Genomic DNA, 12,736 nt, shown 5'->3' with positions numbered 1-12,736 from the left:
GGAAAAGAGCATGATTGAGTAGACATCGATGTAAAAGTCTAATAAAAGAACGGGTATGTTAAAGGTGCAGCTTGAACAGGAACCCAGGATTGGATCCAGTCACTCCTCTTAGTATAGGCATCTCTTCTCCACTTTGTATTTGACTGTCTGATGCAGTCAGAATGGGATATGTAATAATTGAACTGGAGATGAGGAAATTTTGTTTAAATGTGAGATGCTCTACGTGTGCACATGTGATCCTGAGCCCCTCTCTTGTTGTTAATAATTTAAACTAGAAGAAAATAGCAGGATGCATACTTTTCAGACATTGAACATGTCTAAAGTGTTTTCAAATGTTAAGGTGCTTAGGGACAGATGTTCAAATGTAGGGGTATGCACACAAGTATTAGAGGTGTGTGTTGCAAAATCAGGTATTTGCACAAGTGTATGGTCAGTTGACTGGTCATGTGTAAGTACCTGATTTGCATGCATACATCTAGAATTGGCATGCACAAACCTCTCCATAGCTCTCGCATAGGTCATCTGTTCCTCTAGAATGAGGGGGTGGGTCTGGGGAAAGTTTGAAGTTCTAAAGAAACAAAATCCATACACTGTTTTTGAAGTTATTCTAACACAAAACAGCATCCAGAAACTGCTCGTTCCTTTTCTAATAAACCAAAACTCTGAGACAAAACTTTATCAGCTGAGTGAATAAGAAATATTGGGGCATTACAATGGAACTTGAATACGTTTGTGCTTTAAAATGGGACCTTTTCTGTTTCCATAGTGACTGGGATTTGTAATTAGTGTCTTCCCTAAAATGGAAACTGAGCCCAAAGCAACGTGTGTGTGAGGTCTGGGTCAGCAGCTAACCTCCTGGAGCCCAGCAGCAGCGATTGGCAAATGTTGCTGTCAGTCAGTGGCTGGAGCTGAGTGTTTGTAAGGGCAGTTGGGGGGTGGAGCTCAAGGGAAGAGGGTGAAGGAGAGGAGCTGCAGGTGCTGTAGTTGTGACTCCGATGAAGCCAGAGCAGTGATGCAGCCACCACACCCCGGGCTGAGCAGACATGAGATTTTGCGCTAGGGTGAGTTTTTCCATTGAGATTCTGGTTCACTTTTTAATCATTTTAGACCCCAAAGGCCGCCCCAGGGCCAGCTGGGAGCCTGGAGCATGACTCCAAGCGGCTGGCAGGGTCTGGTGCTTCCAGCTCTCGCCCTGTCCCTGAGCTGAGCAGGGATTGTGACCGCTTCTGCCTTGCCCCCGGGCTGCGTGTTCTTCCAAGCGCGGCAGGTTCCTGAAACGAATCTGTCCCTGCTTCCCTCCGCCCCGGGGGCAGATTGTGTCTCGCTCGCCCGCCCGCCCGCCCTCCGGCCTGTCCCCGCTACAAACGCGGCTTGGACTTTTCCGAGACTTTTCGCTGTGGTGCAGCTAACAACGTGCGCTCTCTTCTCTCCCCCACTAGCCCTGAGGCGCTCGGAGGGGTCCGGCCGGCTGCAGCGGAGAAGAAGCGAGCGGACAGGGACCAGGCAGGCGCTTTCCGTGCAGAGCCGATTGCCTCTGCCCCAGCTGAACGCCTGCGCCCCGCACCCCCAGCCGGTCCTGGGCGGTGAGATGCTGGCGCGGGCTTGGGCCCTAGGGAAGGAATCTGCCTACGCCCCTCGCGTACCTTAGCCGAGAACTCGCCCCTCCGAGAAGAGCGTGGCCCATCCTAGCCCCGTGCGTAGCTAAGAGGAAGGGCTCCTGCTCCCCGCCCCGGCCGGCGCCGTGCTCCGGGGGCAGGATGGTGGATGTATTCAGCGGGCGGCCCCTGCTCACCCGGGACGGGCACGCCGTGGATCCCGAGGAGGTTTTGCAGAACAAGATCGTGGGCTTGTACTTCTCGGCCGGCTGGTGCTCCCCGTGCCGGGACTTCACCCCCATCCTGTGCGACTTCTACAGCGAGCTGCTGGAGGGCGCCCGCCCGCCGGCCCCTTTCGAGGTCGTCTTCATCTCGTCCGACCGCAGCCCCGAGGAGATGGTCGAGTACATGCACGACATGCACGGGGACTGGCTGGCGCTGCCCTTCCACGACCCCTACAAGCAGTGAGTGTGTGGGGGGTGGGGGGAGGAGGGTTAGCAGCAGCCTGTTACCCGCAGGCTGGGAGCCCCCTGCCCTGGAGGAGCTACGCGATCCGGGGGTGGGATGGCCAGGACCGCAGCCGTTGCTATTGCCTAGACCAGGTGCTTCGGGCTGGGTTTAAATCCAAGCTAGAACGTGCCAAGTTTGCACCCAGCCTCTCGAGTTCCACTGGCTGAACGTGTAAGTGCCTCTAGTGCCCAAAGCACCTAGACCCTGCCACAGTCTGGTGGCTTCCCGGCTGCAGAACTCCAGAGCTGGCACCTGGGTCCTGCTGGATCCCAGCCAACCTTGGGCTCCAAATTCTAAGGTGGAAATCTAGAAGAACTGTCCTTGAAACCTGTCCCTGTTCTGACTTGCACCGATGAACCCCTGACCATACTGCATCCTGGCACCACAGCACCAGATCCAATACCTAGACCCTGCTGGATTAGGCCAGTGTTTGCTTTTGGCCCCCAATTCTTCCACATAGAGAACAAGTGTAGATGCTCCAGCACTCCCATTGTACCAGGACCCGTGAAGAAGAGCTCTGTGTAGCTAGAAAGCTTGTCTCTCTCATCTACCGAAGTTGGTCCAATAAAAGGTCACCCACCTTGTTTCTAGGAAAAAAAATAACCTTTTGCCATGATGAAAACTGGTAAACAGCAAGGTGTCTGAAGGTTTCCGCTAAGGTGCTGTATTGTTTTATGTATTTATTAACTGCCTGGAAAGGGGAGTGTGTAGTGAGGTAGCAAACTTTGCAGGTGAGACAAAGTTACTTAGATTATTCCAGTCCAGAGAAGAGTGAGAGGAATGGAAAAGAGACATAAACAAGCTAGATGACTGGACAGCATGATGAAGTTCAATATAGACAAATGTAAGGTAATGCATATTGGAGGGAAAAGTTTGAAATGGTGTGCTTTACAGGGTTCTAAACTAATTGTGTCAAGTGAGGAAAGTCACTGTAACCAACTCAATTTAAACAAACAAAAATTTCCCATGAAAAATAATCCATTGGAAATGTATCTGTCTTTGCTGCCCCAATTTGTAGCAATTTTCCACCTAGTGAAACTGTGGGTGCACTGACCTGTTTAGTTACATGGGGCCAGAAAAGGGAAATTCAGAAAAATATCAGTATTGTTTTTAAGGAAGTCTTTTTGGTAACATTTTGTAATGTTTGCTGGAGCGTGGCAGTGATCTTTTAAAGTTAGCTTGCAAGTCTGATGATTGATGTTACTTTGATTAGTTGGCTTACTCCCGCCATGATAGGGTGCATTGATTTAAATAAAAGAAAATTAAATAATTAATTTATTCATGACTTAAATCAGAAAGCAGGAAAACTTGTTTTAAATAGTCAGTTTTAATTGTGTTTTGCATTTGTACTTTTGTAGTTATTTTTCTAAAGAAACGCTTATCCTCATTAGTTGGTAACCATTAAAACATATTATTTAAACTGAATATAGCATTTACGCTAAATTCGGTCCTCCTTTTTGCTAGCCAGGAGGATACACTACATCTATACATATTTATTTAAGCAATTGTATAGCTTAATTTATTTTTATTCAGGTTATTAATTTTTATATTTTTATTTTGTCAGAAAATGGTGAATGATGCATTTCTTATTAGATTATTTTTTTTATTTGTGATTTGTGTCAAGATCTATTTGGATGGAAATTCAAATTCAATTAATGCACACAAACAAGCATTTAAATTTTTTGATTAAATAAAACTACTTTAAAAGTGCTGGATACATTTTTAAAAGTTTATCAAAACATATCAAAACAAAAAGCATTTAAAAGTAGCTGATTTAGTCAACAAAGGAAATATTATCTGCAGTTAATTAATTGACCTGATTGTTTCAAGTCACCATTTCCATCAATATTCTAGAACTAGTAGTTCTCGCCTCTCACATGGCTAATTAAGGTCTTTCTCTTTAAAAGTTCCAGAGCGCTTTAATGTTTCTGTATTAAAGCTAGCAATACCACAAGACACCACACTTAGAAGGGTTTAAGCATAACAAGTAATTGAAATTGGAGTGAATTCTGAGAGCTGAAATCCTGTAGTGTATTACACCAATGATATATTTTAACTGTTAACACAGTTTTTAAAAACAAAAATGACTGAGGTTAGCTCTGGTAGGACTTCTGAGAGAGAGATTTCTCTAAATTTTAATACTCTGTCTAATCCCGACTCGCACATGCTGAATAGACAGGCAGGTTGTATGGTGAACCTGCAAGAGGGTAGGGAATAGTCAATGGCAAAACTCTTTGTGGGTTTTACTCTGAGTAGGTCTAATTGACATAGTGCCTAAAACTATGTTGACAGCTGGGTAGTGTCTATAAAGGTTCCCAACATTGTGAACAATGAGTAGCAATAATGGGATGGGTATATAAAAGAAAACATCCCTTCTATATGTTGGGATTCCCTCCGAGACCTTTTCCACTTGGTTTATCTGAAACATCTCGTCCAGTTCTGGGAGAACACGTGATCCAGTTCTCTGGAATCCAAAAACTAGGTTTGAATCTGGCCTTGTCTCTGAGGCTTTTTATTTGGCATTTCATAAAGCTACACCTGAGGTGATCAAGCTCAGGTGTTGGTGGGTGTGTAAATCAGAATATACACAGATTCTGAAACAGACTTAACACATGTGTTACATGCTTTATGATTGGCTTACTAATTTTGTGAACCAATCCCTGTATAGATCATGAGCTATCCATGCGCTACAACGTGTGATAGTAAGCAAAGCAAAGCTGCAAGCTTATCACACAGTACTCCTCTTCTTAATATTTCTTTATGTACTAGCTGCATATTATTTATGAAGCCACTTGTGAATTCATGCTTTGTCCATTGTTAACTCCTGTTTCCTTACTTCTGTTTTCTTTCATTGTTCATGCAAGGCCTACACCATAGAAAACACAGTTGTTGTGCAGTAGCTGCAGTAAGACCCTGGAACAGGATTTCCTCTTCACCCCTTTCTCCATAGCGGTGAATTCTTTTCTCCTTTTCCTCATTTACTTTCTCAGAGCAGAAGGGGAGGAGTAGTGTTACTATTTTATGAATGCAACATCAAAACTGATCTGGTAGATGATTTGTGGCATTCCAATAGTATTAGCACAGGGGAACCTGCTTATAGAGAAGCCAAGGGTCAACGTAAGCAGAGTGAAGCAAAAGTCTATTGAAATTAATTGAATGGTTTGAACTATAGGCAGAAATTTGCTAGAATAGAATTCATACAAAGGAAGTTCCACTCTTGATTAAACATAGAATACCTGAATTGTTGGTGAATAGTAATTTGATGGTCTACTCTGTGTGCACAAATGGATGATCTCATTTGCATAGCTAGGCTATATTTAGAAGGGACAGTATCCTTCTTTTCTCTCTCCCCTCCTTTGTTTGTTTGTTTGTTACACCCACTTGTAGGCTCTTGTCCTACATTAGACTGTAAACTCTTTGAGTCAGGGACTATTTTTCTATATGTTAATATAGTGTCCAGCACAATCATAGGCACTGGGTTTCTAATCTGCCACGGGGTGCTCCCCCCTTGCTCCGTTCAGGCCACGTCCCCACTCCACCCCTTCCCCCAAGGTCCCACCCTCCTTCTTCCCACCCTGCCTCTTCCCCGCCCAGTGCTGCCCTCGAGCATGCCCTCGCTCCTTCCCTCTCCCCCCAGCCCTCCTGATGCTGTGAAACAGCTGATCCATAGCAGTTGGTAGGCGCTGGGAGGGGGAGGCGCAGATCGGGCCTGCTGGCAGGCAGGAGGCACTGGAGGGAGGGAGAGGTTCTGGTAGGGGGGCTGCCGGTGAGTGCTCAGCCACCATTTCCCCCCCCCCCCCCCCATGCTGGAGCACCCATTGAGTCGGCACCTATGAGCACAATGCAATCCCAATTCTGATTGGGGCTCCTAGATGCTATATAATAATATAACCAGGACTAGGTTGTTTTAAAAAGTGAATGGATTACATGTGATTCATGTCACTAAGAAATGAACTCCTCTAACCACATAACAATACTCCAATACAGCCCATATAGTATATTTCCCCACACTGCCTCACCAATGTGCTTTGATGTTGACCTGGAGGGAAACATTCTCTAATGGTGAGAGTAGTTTGATTTTTGCCTATTCAGTCCTTGATCTGCCTGTTGAGGCCACTGCCAAGTAATGCTAATTCTGGTGGTGGTTTTGTAATATTGGTTTCTTTCTACTTAAAACTAGATTGAGGTCTCAAAGTCACTTTATATAATTTTACTGAACAGTTTCTAGGTAGTAACAATATCTGGTCACTACCAACATTGGCTGAATTCAAGTGACTTAAAGGGGGAAGGTTCTGTATTCCACAAGCCATTCAGCATGTGCCATGGGAAGGCACAAGTCTAGTGATTAAAGCTCCGGTCTCAGTCATGAGATCTGGGTTCTGTTCCTGACTCTGTGTCTTGCTCTGTGATATGAGCAAGTCACTTTATCTGTGTCCGTCCTCCAGATGAGGAAATTGAGGTAGAGAATTACATTTACTTCTTCCTCATGGGAGCACTGGGAAGGTTGATGTTTTGTCATGTTTTCTGAAATCCACTTATGAAATGTGGCATGTCTGATAATGCCATGTGTGCATATTAAGAGTCTTAAGTGGCTAATGTAAAAACAGCAAAGAAGAATTGTTAAGTGTTAATAAGTCATGTATGAATATTTAATCAAAATGTGGCTTATTTCAAGTGTTTGGAAATTATAGCTAAATAACTTAATTGCACATTTTTGGAGCATGCAACAAGGTGCTGTAATATCTTTATTATTAAACTATTTTAGCTGGTGAGCTCAATACTTACTGTAGTCTCATAGCTGCAAGAATTTAAATTCAAACCAGGATCACAGGCGTCCCTCAGGGCTGTGCATCTTAAACGTGTCTCTGAGTTAGGACATAAGTAGGGGTGTAGGCAACAAAAAAATATAGCTCCTGATTATGTGTTTTACTCCTGGCGGAATTCTGCACCACTACGCAATGCAGAATTTTGTGAAAATTAATGTTGTACATGCAGAATTTCTTCTTCCCCCCCCCCCTCCCCCCCTCCCAGAAATGGGCTACAGAGATGCCAGCTACCACTAGGGGCTGCTGGACCTGGCACAACCCAGCTCCCAAATAGAAGACAAGGATGGGGAAAGGGGAAGGGAACTGGGGGGTTCCCAGCAGCTGCAGTTCCCAGCACGCCCTGATGGAAGAAGGTGGCAGTATGCAGGAAATTCCATGCAAGCCTGGGACCTGTTTCTCCCTCTGTATCGCTGGGCTCTGGGGCATATGGGGGGTGTGTGTGTCTGGCCTGAGGAGGGTGTGGCTGGGCTCTGGGGGGTAGGGGATGTGAATGTCTTGGGGGTCATGGCTGGGTTCTGGGGGTAAGGGGGCGTATGTGGCCCCTCTGGCTGGGCTCTGCGGGGAGGGGACAGAGAAACAGGAACTGGGTTGTCATAGGGTTTTCTTTAACTCTACTCCGGGGGGAATTTTTGTGTGTCTGTATTGTTACAGACATACTTGCGGACAGGTATTTTGAAATAAATTACCAAAATAATTGAAACTGGTGTGATTATATAGTATTATTTTGACAAATAGCTTTTGCAGAATTTTTAATTTTTTGGCAGAGAATTCCCCCTTCCCCCTTCTTCCCTCTCATATGCATTTATTGCCTCATTCATACGTGCTTATATCTGTCACTCTCTTCCCAGACCCATACACCTCAGACCACAGTGAGGAGCTTAGTATAAATACATAGCTAGTTTTACCCCTTCCACCATTCTCTGTGTCTTTGGACTACCTTCCACCCACCTTCCTTTTTTCAGGGATTTTTTTGGAATCCTTCTCTCCCCACTCCAAAGGCCTCACTCCAATTAACGTGAACTGAATATGGAGTCAGTCAAAGCTGCCTGCCATTTAGCTAGAGGGAATTGCCAGAAAGCAATACAAACTGCTCCATCTCTCTAGGGGCGGAATAAGCTTCTTCTACAGGGGTTTCAGGTCTGCTGGAGCAGGAAATTTAACTACTGCATATTAAGGCCTCAATCCTGCACTGTGATCCAGATGGGTGCACTGCTGCACCCACATGAAGTCTGAGGGGACGTGGCACAGCAGTCTGCCTGTATGGATCACAATGCAAAAACAGCCTAATTTGCTGTTGCTAGACTGCCTGCTTGTACCCCCGCCTATCTGCTAATTCTTGGGTTGGCAAACCCCAGTTTGAGGTAGACATCCCAATCTGTCCCAACCATCCTTTCTGTGAAGGTTGAAAATCTAACTATACCTTCCTTCTTCACCTCCCCAACTTGAGTTGGAGACCCCAACATCTAGAACTGGGGTGGGCAAACTACAGCCCGCAGGCCGTCAGACTTTTTAATCTGGCCCTCGAGCTCCCTCCAGGGAGCGGAGTTATGGGTTTGCCCTGCTCTGCATGGCTCCCAGAAGCAGCAGCATGTCCCCCCTCCAGCTCCTTGGCATAGGAGCAGCCAGGGGACTCCGCATGCTGCCCCCGCCCCAAGCGCCGGCTCTGCCATTGGCCAGCAACTGCGGCCAGTGGGAGCTGCAGGGGCGGTGCCTGTGGACGGGGCAGCATGTAGAGCCACCTGGCCACGCGTCCGCATAGGAACCAGAGGGGGACATGCCGTTGCTTCTGGGAGCTGCTTGAGGTAAGTGCGGCCTGGAACATGCACCTCTGACCTCCTCCCGCTCCCCAATCCCCTGCCCTAGCCCTGATCCCCTTCCTGCCCTCTGAACAACTCGGTCCCAGCCCAGAGAACCCTCCTGCACCCTAAACACCCCAGCCTCACCCCAGAGTCCACGCCCCCAACTGGAACCCTCATCTCCCCCCTCCCCGCACTCTCACCCCCTGCCCCAGCCTGGAGCCCCCTCCTGTTCTCTAAACCCCTCAGCCCCAGCCTGGAGCCCCCTCCCCTTCACCCAAACCCCTGAAGCACCCTGGATCCCCCTCCTGTACCCTGAACCCCTCATTTATGGCCCCACCATGGAACCCACACCCCAGCTTAGAGCCTGTACCCCCTCCTACACCCTGACCCCCTGCCTCAGTCCAGAGCCCCCTCCCAGATTCCAAAACCCCTCTGTTCCATTCCCAGCCCACAGCCCCCTCCTCCACCCCAAACCCCTCATCCCTGGCTCCACGCCAGAGCCTTCACCCCCTTTTGCATCCCAACCCCTTGACCCAGCCTGGAGCCCCTTCCTGCACCCTGAACTTGTCATTTCTGTCACCACCCCAGAGCCCTCACACCCTCCTGCACCCCAACCACCAATTCAGTGAGCAGTCATGGCCTGCCATACAATTTCCATATCCAGATGTGGCCCTCAGGCCAAAAAGTTTGCCCACCCTGATCTAGAAGGAGATCACATCTATACCTCTACGCAGTACACTGTAAATATCTAGGTCACAGACTTCAAAGTACCCGTCATCAAATCATACTAGCATATTACTTTGTTTTTAATTGTATTTATTTATTTTACCAAGGAGAGAAGAGAGTTGACATCTGTGGTATGTGTTGCATTTTCATTTCGGGCCAGAGATTAGAAATTTGTGGTTATGATAAATAAGCCTGTCCAGCAGACAGAAGGTAGGCAGATGGCTGGCAGAAATGTTTGTTCCTGGAGTGTGCAAAGTGGTATTTCACAGGCATATAGTTGTCTAAGTGATGGTACCCTCTGTGAGGATATCTTCAGTATTTCTTTCCATTCACTTAACTGTTCATTGCCATAACATTAAATGCTTAGACATGTTTTTAACTGTGATGTTCCATAGTTACACGTAGGTTCCAACTTAAATCAAGGTAAAGCAATCTTTTGGCTTCGTTTTCGTGATTTTAAATTATGGGGCTATTGAGGAGCTTTGGAGTGCCACAGAGTCTCTGCCATCTCCTGTCTTTGCTTAGTGGAGCTTAGGATCTCTGCAGGCTCCCCACCTCCATCCCTGTCTCTTTCTACAAAGTAGAACCATCCCTTGCTCTCGCTGCTCTACAGAGCTGCAAGTTCCACAGAGTAAGTGGCTTCCTGCACTACTCCGCAGTTTCTCTTCTCCACCTCTCCTTGCCTTGATGCTGGCTTGGCTCTCCCCTACCCACAACAACCATTGGCTCCTGGGCAACTCAGCTCCCTCCCTCAGAGGCACTTTGTTACTCCTTTAAAGAAGACAAAGCAGAGGGCCTTCAGGTGCCAGTAGCAGCAAAGAGCCAAGCCAGCGCTGATTGTATTGAGGGAAAGAGGGAACCAACATTCATTGCATCAAGGATGGAACTAGCATGGGGATGTTCAGCATCAGCTGGATTGGGAGGCAGCCTTAATCACTGTGGCTGTTAGTCCTTCACATCAGAAAATAGCCACACACAACTCCAGTTTTATTCCTGGAGTTTGACACCCGTATGAAAATGCATATATTTATAGGGACCTCTACGTTTGCTGTGTCTCTGAATATTAGAAATGTAGGTTTTCTGTTGTTTTGTTAAAAGGACACTGTAATAACTAGATTTCAGTTTCCTCAGATTTGGTCAGCTGGCCATCAGTCTGTATCTTTTTATCACTTAAATTCCTGTGTAAACTGAGAAACTCTGTCACTTTGGGTTAATTTAAGGTACTTTTAAGAGTACAGCCTTTCCTTATGATGGATTATGAAACTTGTTTCAATGAGGAATTTAAAGTCTCATTAATTCAAATTGGCACAGTTTAATATCCCTATGTGAGGAGAAATGGAGTAGCCATCATTGTATAATACTAATTTATACTATACCTTGGAGAATGAAAACTCCTGAGGTGAGATCCTCATCCCCATTCCAGCCACTTCACACATAGTAAAAGGGCCAGAGCAGCATAACGGGTCCTAAGAATTACTGTTTTGGCTAAGGGAGAATTCCCCTGGTGCAGGTGCACTATGGAAGAGGGCTGCTTCTGAGGAGCCTCTTGTAAGCCAAGGCCATACTGGGGTGAGACTGGAGCAAGCAGTGCTTATGGCAGTACTAGGCAGTACTGCAGCCCGTATGGAAGCCCAAGGGAGACTGCTGTAACTTAGATTAGGTCCTCCAGGGCTACAGAGCAGCCCAGAATCTTGAGGGTACAAAGAGGGCTAAAAGCTTTCCCTATGTTGCAAGTTCTGTGTTTGCACCTATAAGAGATGCAGCACAGAATCTCACCCCTGATGTGTGTGTTTTCAGTTTTTATTGCATAGACCACTCCTTTAAGAATACTTGACGGCTTGCTGAAATGTTTCTAACCGCGTGTTTAACTTTGTGTTTTGTTTCCAGTGATTTGAAGAAGAAATACAATATAACGGCCATCCCCAAACTGGTGATTGTGAAACAAACTGGAGAAGTCATTACTGACAAGGGAAGGAAACAGATCAGAGAAAGAGGGCTAAGCTGCTTCCAAAACTGGCTCGAGGGGGCAGATGTCTTTCAGAATTTTTCTAACTGAACAAAAATTGGGAGATACAAGCAAGACAGCTAGACAAGGCTTGTGGGGGGGGAACTTGCAGAGTTCCCAAACTATAACTTCTTTGGTTAGAACAGGGGGCATTATTGATTAGGAGCCATTACATTTTAGTCCAAACTGTAGAAAGCAGAATATGCCAATAGACTAACATAGTTCAGAACAAACACACTTACCATTTTATTCATGTTGTCTTGTTTACTGCACTTAGTACGAACACCAAAGCATTCATAATAATATTCAAGAGTTGTGAATTTTAGGGATCTTTCAGACAGATAGAAGGGCAGCCCTGTGAAATCTATGCAAATGTTTTATTTTTGCAGATGTGTACAGGTAAAAAAAAATACATATTTTTCTCAACAAGAAGATTTTTCTGGTGATTAGCACATAATTTATATTTATTGATAAAACAGAAGTATATTTGCTTTAATAAAGTACTATTTATGCATTGCATGATTTCAGATGTCTCCTTTGATATGTTACACGTAAATCTGAACATGGGGTGACATGGGGTGCAAATGACATGGGGTGCACTGTTCACCCATGCATAAGAAGTCCGTTGTTGTCAATGGTTGGGGTGGGTTTTCTGTACACTTTACAGGCTCTTTCCATTTTTTTATTTCCAGATTTTTCCCCCCAGTACCATAGTGTCAGTCAACATCTTCAGTTCACAATCAGGCTTTCTAAATAATATCAGTGTTTTGTGTGTGTGTTTGCAATGGGGAGAGGAGTGGCGGGAAGGAGGAGAAAGGCAGGGGATATATAGGTGAAGTGTCCATGTTAAACAAAGATGCTAACCAGGCTGGTGTCTAGTATTTAGAGCACAAACCTATGGGTCTGATTTTCCTCATGTACATTAGTGTAAACTTTTGACTTCAGCAAAGTTTCATACAGCAGAGTCCATGCAGAACTGGTAGGAGAGGAGAATCTGTCCTTTAGGCCTTATGAGCCCAATTTCTGGATGAACTGCCAATGTGGATGAGGATTGTTAAGCACATCTGTCAGGGTATGAGGTAATTCACAGAAAATGAGGCAGTTTGCCTGCAGGACTCTCAAGCACATTCTCTAAATGAAATATACACAGTTACCATAAACATGCATTAATATTTGGAAAGCTATATTTACCATGCTATAAACAGGAAGGAGTTGGATGGGAATAATATTTAATATTTGTTGAACTTGCTGATTCATTTCTTGTAATGGAGGAAA

At 45.7% G+C, this 12,736-nt stretch overlaps 1 protein-coding gene across 1 annotated transcript; it reads left to right on the top strand.

Annotated features, from left to right (window-relative positions):
• Positions 1 to 873: 873 nt before the first annotated feature.
• Positions 874 to 11,980, top strand: NXNL2 (nucleoredoxin like 2). The gene is made up of 3 exons (XM_005307633.4): positions 874 to 1,061; positions 1,440 to 2,059; positions 11,344 to 11,980. Exons 2-3 carry the CDS (start codon positions 1,758 to 1,760, stop codon positions 11,510 to 11,512), a joined length of 471 nt encoding a protein of 156 aa, XP_005307690.1. The 5' UTR covers positions 874 to 1,061; positions 1,440 to 1,757; the 3' UTR covers positions 11,513 to 11,980.
• The last annotated feature ends 756 nt before the right edge of the window (positions 11,981 to 12,736 follow it).

Source organism: Chrysemys picta, chromosome 6 (assembly GCF_011386835.1).
Source record: "Chrysemys picta bellii isolate R12L10 chromosome 6, ASM1138683v2, whole genome shotgun sequence".
NCBI lineage: Eukaryota > Metazoa > Chordata > Testudines > Emydidae > Chrysemys > Chrysemys picta.
Note: the sequence above shows the minus strand (reverse complement) of the source record. Positions and strands in the feature narration are given on the sequence as shown.

Bases quoted from the DNA above. Each gene is read 5' to 3' on its own strand.
- NXNL2 (XM_005307633.4), top strand. From the start codon at position 1,758: ATGGTGGATGTATTCAGCGGGCGGCCCCTGCTCACCCGGGACGGGCAC. The intron at 2,060-11,343 runs GTGAGTGTGTGG...TTTTGTTTCCAG, and splicing joins TTCCACGACCCCTACAAGCA to TGATTTGAAGAAGAAATACA.